The sequence below is a fragment of the Penicillium cosmopolitanum genome, assembly GCF_028827165.1.
Source record: "Penicillium cosmopolitanum strain IBT 29677 chromosome Unknown utg000003l:1.0-3747932.0:1.0-3751027.0, whole genome shotgun sequence".
In the NCBI taxonomy this organism is placed as follows: Eukaryota; Fungi; Ascomycota; class Eurotiomycetes; order Eurotiales; family Aspergillaceae; genus Penicillium; species Penicillium cosmopolitanum.
Genome location: NW_026622673.1, coordinates 2,354,531 through 2,374,188, shown reverse-complemented (window position 1 = coordinate 2,374,188; position 19,658 = coordinate 2,354,531). Strand labels below are relative to the sequence as shown.

General features: G+C 49.8%; 2 protein-coding genes across 2 annotated transcripts; both read left to right on the top strand.

Moving 5' to 3' along the window:
• Nucleotides 1-453: 453 nt before the first annotated feature.
• On the top strand, nt 454-1,470 carry N7509_000928 (uncharacterized protein; the record flags this gene model as incomplete). Its single annotated transcript, XM_056625565.1, has 3 exons — nt 454-496; nt 551-762; nt 820-1,470. 3 exons carry the CDS (start codon nt 454-456, stop codon nt 1,468-1,470), a joined length of 906 nt encoding a protein of 301 aa, XP_056494147.1.
• Nucleotides 1,471-2,809: 1,339 nt separating this feature from the next.
• Nucleotides 2,810-19,521, top strand: N7509_000927 (non-ribosomal peptide synthetase; the record flags this gene model as incomplete). The annotated part of the gene is made up of 3 exons (XM_056625564.1): nt 2,810-13,760; nt 13,864-16,238; nt 16,318-19,521. The coding sequence occupies 3 exons, from the start codon at nt 2,810-2,812 to the stop codon at nt 19,519-19,521; spliced, it is 16,530 nt and encodes a 5,509-aa protein (XP_056494146.1).
• Between the last annotated feature and the right edge of the window lie 137 nt (nt 19,522-19,658).

Below are 19,658 nucleotides of genomic sequence, written 5' to 3'. Positions count from 1 at the left end.
TACATGGTTAGGAAGTAGTACATGCAAAGTCAATCTTGCGAGTCATTAGGAATACTTTAAAAGTAATCTTACTGCTCTTTTCTTTGAAATCTTATAACTCTTGAAATGGCTGCTTTCCCAGGGGAATCTATAATAGGTGGGGGTTGGCTGTGACCTGGCTCCGGCCGTACCCCGAAGCTAGTGTGAAAACCAATTTCCCGTATTTTGGGATAGGTTTAGACCTATGGCTACTTAGGTCTGAGGCTTGGCTTATTTTTAGCTTTTCCTCCCCTATATTAGTCATTTTAATTCCCTCCAAGGTCTCTAGTACGCAAATAAGTATTAAATGCCCGTGGCCATTCCGTATTTATTCCTGAGCGCCCTGACACACATGCGCCAAAATATTACCAAAATTGAATCAACCACGTGTGAATTTGGGAAAAGGTCACAAACTTGTTACTTCAAACTGAAAGGATGACTTCTCAAGTTATTCTATACTCACAGCCACGCAGCGCATGTAAGAGTATACCGTACCTGATCAGATTGTTCGATTCAATTGACAAAATTCCAGGCCATCTACTGGAGCGCATGCTCGAGGGGCAAAAGAACGCCACACCATTTTTCCGGCCATTCGAGGAAGCATGGCACAAGCAGCAAGTGGAATGGCTTCGTCTCACTTCTTATTATGAAGGCATGCCGTTGGACATGCGTTCAATCTTTGAGAAAGAGGTTCAACAAGATTGTGAACAATGGAAAGAAGAGCTGCTCAATTCCGAAAATAATGTATGTTCCCGTTTCTTTGATTGATATTCAACTGCACCTGACTGATCACCGATAAAGGGAAAAATATTGATGGTTCATACCCATTCCTTTTTCCCGGCATCTCCTGACCGAATGTTGGAATACATCACTTCGCCAACAGCCGAAGCTCCCAGCGGAGACAACTTCACACTGGTACCCGAGAATCTGCTGCTTTATCCTCAAACAGTGCCTGTGATTACTATCAGGAACCCGCAGCTGGTCGTGCCATCCGCATACAAAGCTATGCGGGCTGTCATTAACGGAGGTGGAAGAGCGAATATGCTCGTCATTACCTGCCACTTATGGGCCCGACTACTGTATGACTTCTACGAAGCCAATGGAATACAGCCCCTTGTTATCGATGCAGACGACTACATGACTAGTGAGAAATTCGTGCGCGAAATTTGCAGACGAACAGGTTTGAATCCCGACCAGGCAATCTTTTCATGGGATACGGCTTCAAACGAGGAACAGGAAAAGCTTGCCAAGCCATTTGCAGCTGTCCAGACGACGCTAATGGACTCGACGGGAGCAAATGCTGGTCGAGCAGCCAAGAATGTTGACCTGAGTGCTGAAGAGGCAAAATGGGAGGACGAGTTTGGTGTGGATACTGCGCGAGAGATTCGGGAGCTGGTCCAACTGGCTATGCCTCACTTTGAGTATTTGCATGAACGAAGACTGGTAGTTTAATGCGTCATTTTTACGCGATGAATCAGTGTCTGCAGTGTATAAAATTTCGTATGATGCCTTGAACTACGCATTTCCTAACTAGTAAGGCTCGTCGCTTCGACAACATTTCCCTCCAGCAACGGAAGGGTCTCCGGTAGGGAAATTTGTACCGAATACAATTCCAGAAGCCAAAGTACCTGCCGAAGACCAGTTGCGGAGCTGATCAATACACGTGCTCAAACGAGAAGCTGATATAGCTCATCTCTAAGGTTGACGCTTCGCAGTGAGATTCCCAATCTGGTTGAATATGGGAAGCGCTCGAGATCCACGCAGGAACATCCGTCTCCGTGCTGCCAGTGTCAGATTGGCTTCGACGATCCACCGAAGCGATCCGCTAGGGCCCACATTGTCGGGGTGTGCCGATGCACTACTCATGCTGCTTACCACCCCCGCACGGGATTGCGCTGTCAGGATCCTATTAAAACAAGAAACAGTTGTACAAGAATCCCTGGCGTGCCCGGGTGGCGGGTGGCGGGTGGCTTCTCTTGGCCCCAATCTTACGCACGCTTACGCCAAAGCTTAGATGAGATTGAGGACCCACCACGTGGTGCTTAGGGCTTGGCGAACTGGATGATCCACCCCATAAGCCTCCTCCCCCAGCCCACTTTCATTCAGAGAAGGATGGGCTTGTATGATTGTCGGGAAAGTTTCAGTGATCGACAAAATTTGATGAAACTAGGCACCCTGTCGGGATTTTGCAAAAGCTTACCAATGTGTAAGCAATCGAAAGTTTGTTCAGTGCGGAGAGTGGCTTTTTTTGGAATTTTATAGCCCAATGACATACATGGCTTGGTAAAACATCCTGGGACGAAATTTATTCGGCGAATATCCGCCCGCGAGGACGCTTGTATACCTCCGGTCGCAAAGTCCGAATCCATTGAATACGCGATGGGTCTTGTTCAAGGGGCCATACGAAGAATACCCGCTTGCACGTGTATTACTCCAAGGAAAGATCTACGATATTGATTCATGGCCTCGGGGAATCCGCGGCATTGTCCAGACCAGAATTAGTGGAGTGTTTTTGAAGAATGACAAGTTCCTGATCGATAGTAACAGCGATGCTCATAGACCGTTGAAAAAATACCCAGCGGACAACGAACAATTTACAAGTCCCAGAGTCTCATTTCGCAGCAGATATTCTTATCTTTCCACTGGAACCTAAACTACATACACACGAAAAAAGAGGTGATTACGATTACTGTCCAAAATACCTGAAGTATATTCTTTTTCTAAGGTACTAATTTGTGTTGAAGTATATTCTTAAGCCACCAAAGACCACTTTTCTACCTGTACTATCAACATGGAGGACACTCATTTTACCAAAGATGCAGAATTGGTATCCTCTCTGACAGAAAACAAAAAGCTCACCACGAGTATCATTGAAAGCGAAGAAAAAATGAAATTTGAGATGACAGATATTTGGACTCTTAACGCCACCCTCCCAGAGACTGTCCATGAATGTGTGCAAGACCTGATTTCACAGCGCGCAACTGTTGAGCCAAATGCGCCTGCTCTTTACGCCTCCAACGGCAAGACCCTTACCTATCATGATTTAGAGGCTTTCTCGGATAGTTTCGCTCATAGCTTGAGTCAGATTATTGGCCCTGGGTCACTTGTCCCATTGTGCTTCGAGAAGTCCATATGGACAGCGGTAGCAATGCTCGCAGTTTTGAAATCTGGAAACGCTTTTACGTTCCTGGATGTGTCCCAGCCGGAAGTTCGACTGCTATCAATTGTGCAGCAGACTCGGGCGAAAGTTGTACTATGCTCCGTTGGGCATCAAGATCTTGGATTGAGCTTGATGAACTTGAAGGACGGAAATTGTGATAATGTGGCCGCCACCCGCCTGTATTCTGATATCGATGTTCTCATTGTTGCACCACGCAGAACAGCTGAGATATCAACTGCTGGTAACCACCAGGAGCAAACTCACCAACCAAAACCCGAATCAACTTGCTACGTCGTTTTCACCAGCGGGAGTACTGGAACGCCAAAGGGCGCAGTCATTTCCCATTCGAGCATCTGTTCTGCTATTCACTATCAGCTCAACCAGCTGGGTTTCTCATCAAACTCGCGTGTGTTTGACTTTGCATCACACAGCTTCGATGTGGCCGTACACAACATGTTAGCTACCCTTGTTAGCGGAGGCTGCTTGTGTATACCTACTGAAGAAGAACGAATTCAAGATCCAGCTGGTGCTATAGCTGCCATGGAAGTCACTCTTGCAAATTTGACCCCATCCGTTGCTCGTCTGATTGACCCGGCTCGGGTTCCCAGTCTGAAAACCCTCATTTTTCTTGGAGAAACCCTCACGCAAGCCGAAGCTAAGCGGTGGGAAACATCGTCAACCAAACCGCGGATCATAAATACATATGGTCCAGCAGAATGTACGCCAATCAGCACGATTGACCTCAGTATGGAATTCCGAGATGACACAAAGAACATGGAAATTGGTTTTGGCGTGGGTGTCTTATGCTGGGTTGTCGAACCAGAAAACCACGACATTTTACTCTCGCCGGGAAAAGTAGGAGAGCTTCTACTAGAAGGACCGGTGGTTAGTGAGGGATACTTATTCGAACCAGAGAAGACGGCCAAGGCCTTCATATCAAGTCCTTTGTGGCTTCGCCAACACAGGCCATCTAGCCGTCTCTACGCGACCGGCGACTTGGTGCAGCACAACGAGGATGGCAGTCTTCGATTTATGGGTCGCAAAGATACCCAAGTGAAAATCCATGGGCAGCGCGTTGAGTTAGGTGAAATTGAGTATCATGTTCAGTCTTGTTTTCCTAGCGCGGTGCAAACGGTCGTCGATTCTGTACCCTCGGCGACTGGGAAATCTCTGGTTGCTTTCTTGCAGGTTGCCAGCAGCCAAGAGGAGGTTGCTGAGATGAAGATTACTCGACCATGCGAAACTTTGACAAGCGAACTTTCGTGTCGATTGCCCAATTTCATGGTTCCCCAGATCTATATCTTGGTTCCAAGCATCCCGCGCACCCCATCGGGAAAAACCGATCGCAAGGGGTTGAGAGAATCTGGCACTCGACTGCTCAACTCCCAGCCTCATCATTCTTCGATCGGCACAGAATTGGAGCCCCGGTCAGAGGCCGAACAAACGGTGCAGCTCCTGTGTGGAATTGTGCTCCAAAAAGGTCCGGAGAGCATTGAGTTGGACCATTCATTCTTAACGATCGGCGGAGACTCCCTAATGGCCATCCAACTGGTGGGAGAAGCGCGTAAAGAAGGAATTCAGTTGCGAGTGGTGGATGTGATGAATCCGAAAATCACACTGCGTGAGTTGGGTCGCTTGGTCATCCCCGTGACTGACCAAGACGCACCTGCAGTTCCTCCTCCCTTTTCCTTGACTGAGCATCATGACTTCGAAGATATTCAAGAAATTGCGCGTATCTGCGACATTGACCCATCATCGATCGAAGATGTATATCCATGCACGCCGCTCCAGGAGGGACTGTTCGCGTTGGCGATGCAAAGGCCGGGTGACTATATCTTGCAGACAACACTCTCACTTGATGGTTTGAAGGGGGAAGCTGTCCAGAGATCATTGGAAAAACTTTACAATGAGACACCAATCTTGCGGACGCGAATTGTGCAAAACAAGCCTGGAGGTCTCGCCCAAGTTGTCATCAACCACGAAGAGAACAGTATCCAGTGGACTCGGAGAACAGATTTGCAAGAATATCTAGAAATGGATAGGTCCGACCCTATGGAAACTGGAAGAGCATTGACGCGATTTGCGCTCATCGGAGATGCAGACGATGCGAGTGCATCAAAATGGATTGCGATCACTCTCCACCACGCTCTCTATGACGCATGGTCTCTGGATTTGATGCTGAAACGACTCGAGGCCCTTTATCTTCGTGAGCTTGGCCATAGCTCCCCAGTACTTCCGTCCAAGTCGCAATTCAACTCTTTCCTGAGGTATGTTGGAGAGCCAAGATCTGTCTCGATAGCAAATGAGTATTGGCGAAAGACCCTTGATCACACGGAATCTGTTCAGTTCCCTGCGCTTCGAAAGAACGAGCAGAGCCCTGTACAAAAGACCTCAACCATGGAGTTTCATTGTCAGCTACAAGATAGTGCCCGATCTTCTCAGGCCACCCTTTCAACAATCATCAGGGGAGCATTGGCCATTGTTATTTCACGCCACACTCAATCTTCAGATATCACCTTTGGAGCTACTGTGTCAGGCAGACATGCCCTCGTCACAGGTATTGAGGAAATTGTCGGGCCAACAATTGCCACAATCCCTATAAGAGTTCAGCTGGATGATATTGAGACAACCACGGTGCTCGAATTACTGCAACATCTCCAGAATCAAGCCACCCAGATGATTCCCTTTGAACAGATCGGACTTCAAAACATTGCTAAGCTGAGCGAGAGTGCAAGACAAGCCTGTGATTTCCAGACGCTGCTCGTTATTCAGCCAGAAGAGCGACAAGATAGGCAACAGAGCAAAATGTCCTGGTATACTGAGACAGAGCAGCTTAGTACATACGCACTCACGCTCGAGTGCTTTATCCGCCTCGACAGCAGTATTCAAGTTCGGGCCAGGTATAATCCCGCCGCTCTTGATGCCTGGCATTTGAAGATGATCCTGGAGCAGTTGAGTGGGACCATCAAACAGCTTGTCGATGTCAATTCTGCCAGTAGGCCTCTGCAAGAGATTGACTTACTTCCTGCACACCAAAAATCCTTGATTTCGAAGTGGAATGGCACTGTTCCAACTGGAGTTGACAGATTCATTCATGAGCTTATTCGAGAGCAAGTCACTCAACAGCCAGAACGCCCCGCCATCTCTGCTTGGGATGGGACATTTTCATACCGAGAGTTGCACGAATATACAGAGAATTTAGCTGCACACCTCCAGTCGTTAGGTGTGCAAAAAGGATCATTGGTTCCAATATGCTTTGAAAAATCTTTGTTCGCAGTTATTTCAATGCTGGCCGTGCTGAAAGCTGGCGCTGGATTTGTTCCCATTGAGCCATCACTCCCGCCCGGTCGACGTCAGAATATTTTGGAGGATACTTCAGCGCAGCTGGTAATTGCATCTCTCCAGCATGCAAATATCTTTCACGAAAGCTTCGATGGCCATGTGTTTGTATTAAGCTGGGATGTCCTGGAAACGTCAATGTCAAATCATGGCCACGGTCTCAAAAGTCAGTACTCCAACGACACAGCGCCCTCAAGCTCGGTCGCATATGTGATCTTCACTTCGGGGACAACCGGCAGACCCAAGGGTGTTGTTGTAGAGCATAAAGCTGCCAGCTCTAGCTGTACTGCTCATGGTCGTGCTCTTGGCTTCTCTCCTACCAGTCGCGTTTTGCAATTTTCCTCCTATGCTTTCGATGCTTGCATCGCCGAAATCTTTACGACACTCATTTTTGGAGGGTGCATTTGTATTCCGTCCGATAGTGACCGATTGTCACGACTACCTGAAGCTATTAATTCGCTGGGAGTCAATTGGGTCTTCCTCACCCCCGCCGTGGCTCGCTTAATCGAACCGACTGCCGTAACCTGCGTCAAAACAATCACGATCGGAGGCGAAAAGTTCTCTTCAACGGATGCCGAAAGATGGTCTTGCGATGGTCGTCGGGTAATTCTCGTGTATGGACCGACCGAATGCTGTGTCTATTGTTCTGGACATGATCTTGAGGATGGCGTTGATTCTCGCTTCATCGGCGTCCCATTCGGATGCGTTGTCTGGGTGGCGGACCCGAATGACCACAACCAACTGGCTCCTCTGGGTTCTATTGGCGAACTTCTGATTGAAGGCCCCATTTTGTCTCGCGGGTATCTCAACGCCCCCGATAAATCCAAAGAGTCGTTCGTTACCGATCCCGCTTGGCTGGTAGAAAGAGGCCGCCAGGCAAGGCTTTACAAAACCGGCGATCTCGTCCAATATTCTCCGCGATCTTGCGAGGATGGGAGCCGACTGAGATATGTTGGTCGTAAAGATACACAGGTGAAGATTCGAGGTCAGAGATTGGAACTGGCCGAAGTTGAACATCACGTCAAACAATGCATCGCCGCGAAGCAAGTCGTCACCGAAGTCGTCAACCCCGGTGACACGAAGTCCAGTGAACTGCTTGTCGCATTCATTGAAATGCCAGTGCGAGCTCTCTCAATTTCGAACCGTGTTCAAGAGGAGGTATTGGAGAACAATGATAATGTCTCCGCCACCATCTTTTCTCCGTCTCCTGACATGGAGCAACAGATTGTCCAAAAACTTCCCAAGTACATGGTCCCGGAGTTGTACTTTGCCATGACGGGCTCGATACCCCGGATGGTTTCTTCTGGGAAAACCGATCGGAAACTTCTGCGACAGCTGGGTGCAACGCTTGTTCAGCATCACAGGGCTACGACTGAGGATTCCGAATGCAAGAAGCGTGCACCCTCCAGTGAAGACGAACATCGATTACAACGCCTCTGGATGCGCGTCTTGAACATACCGAATGAGGAGCAGATTGGCATCGATGATAGCTTCTTCCAACTGGGTGGGGATTCGATCATGGCTATGAAACTCGTGGCTGAATCAAGGAAGGACATGTTGACCTTGACTGTCGCAGATGTCATGAGATGCTCTACAATCGCCGCCCAGGCTCAATTACAAGGGCAACTGAGTCTTTCTAGCAACTCGTCACACGATTATCAAGTTGAACCATTCTCTCTAATCTCCTCCGAGGTGCATATGGAGTCACTTGCTTCAGAACTCCGCCTGCCCTCCGGCGCGGGCATTCAAGATGTGTACCCTTGCTCGCCATTGCAAGAGGGAATCATGGCGTTGGCCTCAAAGAATCCTGGAGACTACGTTTTGCAAAATGTTCTTGAGCTTTCTGCTGATGTCAAAATTGTTTCTTTCAAGAAGGCATGGGAAGAGACACTTCGATTGACACCAATTCTACAAACAAGAATTGTCTCCCATCATGGCCTTGGACTCTTACAGGTTGTCCAACCAGAGAAAATTGATTGGGTATACCGAGACAACGAGGATGTTGAGGCATACTTACAAGAGAGTAAGCTTGCCCCAATGGGACTTGGTCAGCAATTATCTCGCTTCGCTCTCCTTGGATCGCCTAGTCAGCCGCGGTACTGTGTCTGGACTCTGCATCATTCATTGTACGATGGATGGACCTTGCCGTTAATCACAGATTTGGCTAGCTCCATATACTCAGGGGAATCGTTCACTCCCCAGAGGGCACAATTCAAGAATTTCATCAAGTACATTGAGCAGAATAAAGGAGCCGAAACAAACGCCTACTGGCAACACACACTTGACAACCATGAAGGAAGTCCCTTCCCCCCTTTGCCACCCCATGTTCGGGAACCGGTCGCAGACATGATGAGGGAACAGGATATCTCCCTTCTCGCTACCAAATCTTCCGATATTTCGACTTCGGCCCTACTGCGTGCTGCACTGGCGTTGGTCATGAGTCGTCACACCTCGTCTCCTGACATTGTGTTCGGGGCAACGATGTCCGGTCGTAATGCGCCAATCCCTGGAATTGCTAGTATCGCGGGGCCTACCATTGCGACCGTGCCAATTCGAATGAAAGGTCTTTCTTCTTCGAGTGCCACAACAGTCTCCAGGTGGTTGCGTGATGTGCAACAACAAGCCAACGGAATGATTCCCTTCGAGCAAACGGGTCTGCAGAACATCGCTCGGTTGAGCCCTAGCTGCCAGAGTGCCTGCCAATTCCAGACCTTACTAGTCATTCAAGCAGATAGTCAGACTCTTGCCTCGTCCCAAAAATCCGCTTTTGGAACATGGCAAACAGCAGAGGACCAGAGTGGGTTTACCACATACGCACTGACATTGGAATACCTGCCACCAACGAGACCAAGTGAAATGGGCAGATTCAGGGCAAGATTCGATTCCCGAGTTATCAGCTGCTGGGCAGTAGAGAAACTCTTAGCCCAGTGGGAATATGCAGCAAACCAACTAGCAGCGGCAGCTATCAGGGACACGGACCATGAGATGGGTACTTTACTTGCGGATCTTGATCTTTTGCCATCCCAAGACCGTGCTGTGCTCAGTGAATGGAACATTTCATCACCACCCCCAAGTGTGATTGAACGGTGCGTGCATGCAATGATAACCGACCAAGCTCAGGCCAGACCAACCGAATTCGCAATTGAAGGTTGGGATGGAAAGCTCACCTATCAAGAATTGAATATCTCTGCCGATCGTCTCGCTGAGCATCTTATTGATCTTGGTGTAGGGCCAGAAGTACTTGTTCCTCTATGCTTCCCCAAGTCTAGCTGGACCATCGTGGCCATCTTGGGTGTTTTGAAGGCGGGAGGTGCTTTTGTTCTCCTGGATCCAACTCATCCGACAGAACGGCTATGCATGCTATGTGAGAAGAGTCGGGCCACAGTGGCGGTTGCTTCCTCCTCTTCGACAAGTGACAGAATCCGGCCTTTCGTCGAGACTGTTATCATAGTGGATAAAGGGATCACCAGACGACACTGGAACGCACCAACTATGATTCCTGCATCTCCCAACATCTCTCCTCCGAATTCAGCTTCCCCATCGTCCTCCTTCAGCATGCAAATGGTGTCTCCCAGTAACACGGCCTACGTGATCTTTACATCTGGCAGCACTGGAGCCCCCAAGGGATGTAAAATCGAACATCGCTCCTACTGCTCGGCGGCGGTTAACCACGGCTCCGTCCTCCAGATGTCGCCCCAGCTTCGCACATTGCAGTTTGGCTCATATAGCTTTGCCGGAGCAATAATGGAGATCCTCATGACTCTCATCCATGGTGGCTGCGTCTGCGTTCCCACTGAAGAAGAGAGAAATCCCAGTCTTTTAGGAAATGCAATTCAACGACTGAACGCCAATTGGGCTTTCCTTACCTCCACTGTCCTCAGCTCCCTTCGCCCAGAGATGGTATCATGCCTCAAGACTGTCTGTGTCGGCGGAGAAGCCGTTCATGCTGCGCAAATCACCCAATGGTCAAACAAGGTCCATCTTCGACAAACATACGGGAGTGCTGAAACATCCGCCGTTGTTTCTTCTGCACGTCTGACCCAAGATGCAGCCACGGGAGATGTTGGCAAACCGACAACTGGTAGATATTGGATCGTGGATCCAACGAACGTGGACAGGCTCGCGCCTCTGGGTGCCGTGGGTGAGGTCCTTATTGAGGGACCCACTATTGGCCGGGAGTATTTGGATGAGCCCGAGAAATCGGCTGCAGCGTTCATTCAAGTACCGAGCTGGAGAACAGATATCTTCGGTGGTGCAACGACCGTTTCGAAGTTTTACAAAACAGGAGATTTGGGCTCTTACACCCAAGACGGGGCAATCAAACTCTGGGGAAGGAGAGATACCCAGGTAAAACTCAGAGGCCAGCGTATTGAGATCGGCGAGATCGAACACCAGGCTCGGTTAGCCTCCGACGTGGTCAAGGAGGTTGCTGTTGAGATTGGCATTCCAAAAAGCGGCGATGGCAAAATAACACCTATTCTGGTTGCATTTTTCGTCTTGCAGGCAAAGTGTGAGAGCGAGAAAGAAGGACGTACCATTATGACTATTGTGCGGCAGCGGCTGCAGGACACCCTTCCGCAGTATATGGTTCCATCGGCCTTCCTAGTGCTTTCAGAAATGCCCAAGACGATTTCCAGAAAGACCGACCGCCGGGCCTTGAGAGAACTCGCCGCTTCTTACAAGCGAGAGGAACTTTTGACACTGGGTGCCTGTGACGATGAGCCGAAGCGACCACCGACAGCAGGTAAAGAGAGAATGATGCAAACTGTCTGGTCTCATGTGCTAGCAATCGACCCGACACGCATTGGCGCAGACGATGATTTCTTTCAGCTCGGTGGCGATTCCGTCTCAGCCTTGAAGCTCGTTGCTGAATCCCGCCGGGTTGGTCTTGTTCTTTCAATAAGCGATATTTTTACCAAGCGAATACTGGCAAGCCTAGCAAGCACCGCTGAAACTGCACCTTCAGCGAAGAATATTTCCATTGAAAAGTTTTCCCTGCTGGAAAACAGCAAGTTCAATGATGCAACAGAGCTACGAGGTGAGCTAGCTGCATCTTGTGGTGTGAAGAGTGTTCAAATTGACGACGCATATCCATGCACTCCACTTCAAGAAGGCCTGCTTTCCCTGACCCTGAAGCAGCCGGGCGACTACGTTCTACAGAATGTGCTTGAGCTGTCTGATAAATTGAAATTAGAGGACTTCCGAGCCGCATGGCAGCAGACCGTATCAGCCGTCTCTATACTCCGCACTCGAATTCTTCAGCACAATGGCCTTGGTCCCGTCCAGGTGGTGATTAATGAGGAGATTGATTGGCGACGAACATCCGAAGACCTGAATTCGTTTTTATCCCAGGATAAGATTCAGCCCATGGACTTTGGACTTCCTCTGTCACGATTTACCTTGGTAGGAGATCAAAACGGGGACATTCGTTGGTTCGTCTGGACTGTGCACCATGCGTTGTACGATGGCTGGTCATTGCCTCTGATTATAGATATGATCACTGACACATACTTATCCCGTGCCACCCCATCACGTAATGAGTTGGCACCGTTTGTCAAGTACTTACAAGAGACCAAGTCTGAAGAGGCCCAGCAGTATTGGGGCTCGGCCCTTGCGAACTACGAGTCCGTTGCCTTCCCAATGCTAGCAACCCCTTCTCAGATGCCGACAGCAAGCTGTGCAATAGAACGGACTGCTTACTTGCCGCAAACGAAAATCGATTCGCAAGTACCTTTGGCCACGTTAATCCGTGCCGCTTTAGGAATCACCATCAATCGCCAAACCAGGACGAACGATATTATCTTCGGCGCGGTGTTGTCTGGACGCAACGCGTCTGTTCCAGGCATTGAAGCTATTATCGGACCGACCATCACAACTGTACCAATTCGGGTGCAGTTTCCCAATGATCAGTGTGTCGGTGAATATTTGAATGGATTGAAGCAGCAGTCAATCGACATGATTCCATTCGAGCAGACTGGCTTGCAGGATATTGCCAAAATCAGTCCAAGTGCATGCGAGTTTCAGACGCTCCTTGTAATCCATCCCGCAGAGCAAAGACAGGATTCCACCCAGAATGACGCTTTGGGGACTTGGTTGACGGATGCTGATCAAAACGGCTTCACCACTTACGCTCTGACATTGGAAGTCTTCTTACCTGCCACAGGCGAGAGCGATCTTCGAATCAGAGCCTGCTTCGATGAGAGCTTTATTGGCGAGTGGGAGACGAGTCAATTACTTGACCAATTCTTTATAGTTCTGCAGCAACTGGTTGATGCTACCCCGCAGAAGATTGTATCGGATATCGCGGTAATGACGGCAAAGGATCAGGCCAAAATATGGAGCAGCAACCAGTTTGTTCCCCAGTCAGTGGATCGATGCGTTCATGACCTCTTCAGAGAACGTACGGCTATCCAACCCCATGAAATCGCCCTGTCGGCTTGGGATGGAGAAGCGACATATGAGGAACTTGATATTCTCTCCGATCGACTAGCGACGTGCTTGGTCGCACATGATGGCTATCATATCGGTGCGATCATCCCTCTCTGCTTTGAAAAGTCGATGTGGACTGTGGTAGCCATGCTTGGGTGTATGAAATCCGGCCTGACGGCGGTTACAATGGATATCACACAGCCGGTAGAGCGACTACAACTTATTGTACAACAAATCGGTTCTCCGCCTTTCATGCTTTCATCTGTTCAAGCAGAGGCCCTTGCATCGGAGCTCTTGTCTGCGGACTCGGTTACATTGGTTGGGCCAAATCTCAAGAAACTGGCTTCTTCTCATTCCAGCCAACTTCCCTTGGTTGATCCATCTACTCCTGTTTGTGTGGTCTTTACCTCCGGCAGCACGGGTGTACCCAAGGGACCCGCTCTCACGCATACCGGCTTTGCTTCGGCCATCCATCACCAAGCCAAAACATTTGGCCACGGCCCTGGAGCCCGTGTATTTAATTTCGCGTCCTACAGTTTCGATATTTGCTGGTTCGATATACTCCATGGCCTTGCTAGTGGCTCAACACTATGCATACCATCAGAGACAGAGCGAAAAGACGACCTCGAAGCCACAATAGCTCGTTCCGGCGCTACTGTCCTATTCGTGACTCCATCTGTCGCGCGTATGTTAAGACCAAGTGCAATTCCTAGTCTCCGTCTTCTTGCATTGGGAGGCGAGCCACAAAGGTGGGATGATTTTCGACACTGGCCCGATCGTGTCACCAAGCTCAGTGTTTATGGTCCGGCGGAAGGTACAGTGGTGTCCGCAGCAGGAAGCGCCCAGTTGATTCTACAGCCGCGCGACTTTACTCTCCCCCCCTAGCGAGGGAATGGGGCACAATGTTTGGTTGGTAGATCCCATCGAACCATACCGATTAGTTCCTTTGGGTGCCGTGGGAGAGATCTGGCTCGAAGGTCCTCTTGTTGGCGCAGGATATATCGGGGATGAGGAAAAGACCGCGGCCGCGTTTATTGAGGATCCAGACTGGTTGCTTGAAGGAGGGGGGCAAGCCTGTATCCCCGGGAGACGAGGCCGACTTTACAGGACAGGTGACATGGCCCGATATAGCTCTGATGGACACCTGTTCTTCATGGGTCGAAAGGATACCCAGGTCAAGATTCGGGGACAACGAGTTGAACTCGCTGAGGTTGAACATCATGTTCATCGGGTCATGCTAGGCTCGGGTCGGCAGGTCGTCGCTGAGATCATCACGATGGCGAGTGAAAGGAACGATGCTAGCCCGATGCTGGTAGCCTTTGTTGAGCGGGAGACTTCGGAAGATGCTGAAAATGAAATGGACGGCCGAGATGAACTCAATATGAAGCTTGTCTCCATCGAGTCCAAAATCATTAATGAGTTGCTCAACAAACTGCCTAGCTACATGGTTCCAAGAGTCTACTTCTCCGTCTTGTCAATTCCACGAACTGTCAATGGCAAGACAGACCGGAAACTACTTCGGCAAATGGGCTCGCAGTTCTCAATCCAACAGCTGGCCGAGCTAAATGCTAGAACTGAACAGACAAAACCACAACCCACCACTAGTGCCGAATTATGTCTCCAGCGACTCTGGGCGCAAACTCTCAATCTTCCTGAAGAGAGAGTTGGAATAGACGACAATTTTTTCCAGTTGGGAGGAGACTCAATTTCTGCCATGCGCTTGGTCGGTCTGGCCCGCACTGAAGGGATTCCAAGCCTGACCGTGGCAGAGGTTTTCCGCCTCCCTTCGCTGTGCGAGCTAGCACGATTGCACGTTCCTGTCAAGAGTGTTGATTTGGAAAAGGATCAACCAGTTACGCCATTCTCCTTGCTTCCTCGATCTATTGATCCCGAGATAATTTGCAAGGAGCTGAGCAGTTCTTTTGGTATATCCCATCATGTTCAGGATTTATATCCCTGCACTCCGCTCCAGGAAGGTCTGCTCGCCTTGACATCCAAGAACGCCGGCAACTACGTAATGCAAAGCGTGCTGGAACTACCTCAATCAGCTGATTTCCAGCTGGGGGCTTTCAAATCAGCATGGGATGAAATTTTCAGAGCCACAGATATCCTCCGAACACGTATTGTTGAGCACCATCAGCTTGGGCTCGCTCAAATTGTCACCACTTACAATGGCATCGAATGGTTGGAATCCCGCACAGAGAATTTGGAAGCCTACCTCCGCGAAGACAAGCTGGTTTCTATGGGATTTGGTCAGCCATTGACACGCTTTGCCTTGGTTGGATCACAAGAGGCTACTCGCGGCCCTAAATGGTTTGTCTGGACAGTTCACCATGCACTTTATGATGGGTGGTCGCTGCCGATAGTTACTGAAAAGGCCGCCACAATTTATCGTCGTCTCATCAGTTCCGCTTATCAATTCGAGGATTCGCCTCCCGTCGCAAAGTTCAGCGCCTTTGTTAAATACGTGCAAAGTCAGAAGACGGATGTAAATCTACGGAGCTACTGGGAACTTGCCTGCACATGTGGAGAGGATATTACGGCCTACCCTCCACTGCCGGCTTCTGTGTGCCAGCCCATGACTGATCAAACTCTTGAACAAGCCTGTCCGTTGGCTTCGTCAGTTCAACGATCGATTACCATCTCAACTCTCGTTCGTGCGGCTTTGGCGCTTCTCATCAGTCGACGAACCGGAGCCACGGACGCTATTTTTGGCGCTATTGTTTCTGGACGTAATTCTCCCATCCCAGGAATCGAGCACATTGAGGGCCCAACCATTGCTACCGTCCCCCTTCAGATTCCCGTCCCTGAGATGTGTAAAGTGGGTGACTATCTAGCCCAGGTGCAGCAACAAGCCACGGAGATGATTCCCTTCGAGCAAACTGGGCTACGGGCGATCGCAATGGTGAGCGAACAAGCTCGTCGGGTTTGTGAATTCCAAACTCTGCTGGTTGTACAATCCCCAGATCAATCAGTGGAAGGGGAGACCCAAAAGGACTACGGTACTTGGCGCACCGATGCCAACCAACAAGGCTTCACGACTTATGCCTTGACCATTGAGTGTTTTCCCATGAAAGACCAGCCAGGAATGACCTTCCGCGCAACCTTCGATTCTCGCGTGATCGATACCTGGCTGGTGGAGAGACTTTTGGTTCAATTATCATTCCTTGTGCAGCAACTAGACATGGTCGACCCGGAAAGTACCTTAGCGGAAGTTGAGACACTGCCCTGTGAGGATGAAGAAATGATTTGGAATTGGAATAAGTCTGTACCGGAGAAAATCGACCGTTGTGTCCATGATATCATTCACGATCGGGTAAGCTGACCTCGAATCTGCAATTTACCCGACTAATCTGACACCTTCTGGACAGATCTACGAGCAGCCAAACGCACCAGCTGTATGCGCATGGGATGGCGACTTCAGCTATCACCAACTGAACGATCTCGCCGAGCGACTGGCATTCACTCTGCTAGCGGTCGGCGTTACACCAGGGCAAATTGTCCCATTGTGCTTTGAAAAATCCAAGTGGACAGTAGTCGGTGTTTTGGGAGTCTTGAAAGCAGGCGCAGCTTTTGTCTTCCTGGATGCAGAAACACAACCCGAGGCACGACTACGCGCGATTACCCATCAAGCAAACGCAAGCGTGATTTGTTCTTCTCTTGCCCATCAGAGCCTTAGCCGCAGTTTCGGCGCCGCGGTTGTTGTGGTGGGCCCTGAATCTCTGACCGCAGTCCCTACGCCTCTTCCGCGGGTGGACCCAGCCAATCCGCTATACCTCAACTTTACCAGTGGAAGTACCGGTCAGCCAAAGGGAGCCATAGTCCCTCATCGAAGCTTTGCCTCGGCGCTGCATCATCAGTTGGGACCGCTCAACATCAACCGTGGCACGCGTCTATATGACTTTGCATCCTACAGCTTTGATGTAGCCATTCACAATGTGCTCGCCACCCTCTCCGCTGGTGGGTGTCTCTGTGTGCCATCCGATATGGACCGCAAGACCAGGTTACCCGAATCTATGGAGGAGATGCGGACAAACTATGTTGATCTCACTGCGTCTGTCTCGCGCCTTCTTGACCCGCGGGATGTCCCAAGCCTTCGCACGTTGACACTTGGAGGTGAGCCAGTGAGCCAAGACGATGCCGAGAGGTGGTGGGGAAATATTGAGTTGATTAATTCATGTGGTCCATCAGAATGTACCCCAATGAGTGTCATTAACGCCGAACCTAGCAGCCCGACGGCCCTGCGCCGTATTGGTCTGGGTAAGGGCATGCTGACCTGGATCGTGGATCCCACCAACCATCATCAACTACTTCCAGTCGGCCAGGTTGGTGAGTTGGTTCTAGAAGGCCCGCTTCTCGGCGCTGGCTATCTGAATGATCCCATCAGGACCGAAGCAACTTTCATTGAGCCCCCACAGTGGCTGGCATCCCGCCGTTCATCACCAACTCGCGTGTACAAAACCGGCGATCTCGTCCAGTATTGTGCAGATGGAAGCCTGCACATCGTTGGTCGTAAAGACACTCAAGTAAAGGTCCGCGGGCAACGGGTTGAACTGGAGGAAGTGGAACATCATCTACGACTCCTTCTGCCGCAAGATGCCAAAGTCACTGCTGAGGCGGTTGTGATGGAGCCTTCAGCCACTCTTATCGCATTTATCTGCCTCGACTCCCAGTCCACCAGCTCAAATGCTCAGGTGAGCGACAATCAAATGCCCAAAATTGCTGCCATGGCCAGTGACCTGGCAGAAAAGATGTCACACCCTCTTCCACCTTACATGGTGCCCTCGCTTTATGTGCCCCTCGTCGCCATGCCGATGACTGCGACCGGCAAAACAAACCGAAAAGAACTTCGCGCACTTGCATCCTCGCTCTCTCGTGAGCAACTCGACCTTATGAGAGGCTTACCTACAACTAAGCAGCCCCGCCGCCAGCCGGTCACTCCGTTGGAACATCATCTACAGAGCCTGTGGGCTCGAATCTTGCATATGCCGCAGGAAATCGTTGGACTCGATGATAATTTCATTGCGCTTGGTGGGGATTCTATCACAGCTATGCAAGTTGTTGGTGGAGCTCGCAAACAAGGACTCAAATTCTCCGTCGCGGATATATTTCAGCAGCGGACGATCGCAGCGCTCATTGTGAATTGTGTCTCGGATGTGGAAGAGGAAGCAGACTTGATATACAAGCCCTACAGTCTGCTAGACGATGCTGATAGGCAGGGAATTTTGTCGACTATATTGCTACCTGAAAATGTCGAGGATATCCTTCCAATGACTGATTTCCAAGTCCAGAGCGTCAAGCAGCCATGCAACTACTTCTACCTTGACATTGGTACTGTGAAGGTTGATGAAGGGCTATTGCGAACTAGTTGTGAGCTGCTTTCTCAACATTACCCATTGCTTCGAAGCACCTTCGTGTCTTTCGAGAAAAATTATTTCACAATTGTGCGACAACAGGGACCGCCGGCGTTTGCCATCGTCGACACTAAAAGTTCTCTGGATAAAGCCTGCACCGCCATCTGTGAACAGGATTCTCGCCGCGGACTTTCCCCAAATGAACTTCACACTAAATTCATTCTTGTTCGCAGCCATCCTGACACCCAGGAGACCGAACTCTCGCGGCTTATCGTTCGCCTCTCACATGCGCAGTACGATGGTCTTTCTTTGGCATCCATGCTACAAACCCTAGCGGACGTTTACGATGGCAAAGTACAGCACCCTCGAATTTCATCACCCAACTCATCTTTCCCTCCTTACCTGGCCCACCTGATTAGCCAGCGCGACCAGTCGCGTTTACATTGGACTCGCCGTATGACCGGTTCAAGCAACACCCCGGTTTCCTCGTCTCTTTCCAACAACCAGCCCTCCAGTTCCCCTTCAAAGTCACAGACCTTCCACAAGATTCAAGCAGAGGAAAATGTCACACTTCCCAAACAGAACTTTGATCATGTTCCTCACTCAGCTCTTATTAGTTCTGCTTGGGCGATTTTGCTATCTTGTATGACCGGCCACAATGACGTCGTGTTTGGTCACCTCGTCGCGGGTCGTGAAAATCCCCATGCCGCTCACGATGTTATTGGCCCCTGTGTCAACATCATCCCTGTCAGAGTGCAAGTTCCACCAAAAGACAAAATGACCGCCTCCAGCATTCGCGAAATTCCAAAAATGATCCACGACCAATTGCTTTCTCTGGAGGAAACGGGTTTCATGATGGGCTGGCAAAATATCATTCGCTCTTGCACGGACTGGCATGATGAATCTACCGGCAGCAGCCTCTTTTTGGAGTCTTTCGTTCAACATCAAAATATCAACGAGAACCCCGAGATCAGTTTTGCTGGTAACAGTGCCAAACTCCACTGGTATGAGAATCCAGATGCGTTGGCCACTTTGCCATTGGGAATTGTTTCTCATCCTTCTGCGGGGGGTTTGAGAATTCGAGTTCTGGGAAGTAGCGAATTACTCACGGCGCAGCTTGCAGGGAGCCTAGTGAGTAGGCTGTGTCAGATTGTGAAAATTCTTGTTAGTGAGGGATGCGACGAGGCCGGGTCTTTGATATGGGATGCAATTGGTCCTTGAGACCAAGCGCGTAGACATAGCTGGAGTTCAAGTTGCTTTGTACTTTTTTTTATTCTCTAGACTGATATCAATGTTTTTGCGTTATTTTCCTGATTCGAATTTTTGTTTTCTGCAATCTTCGGGGCTCGGTTATATAT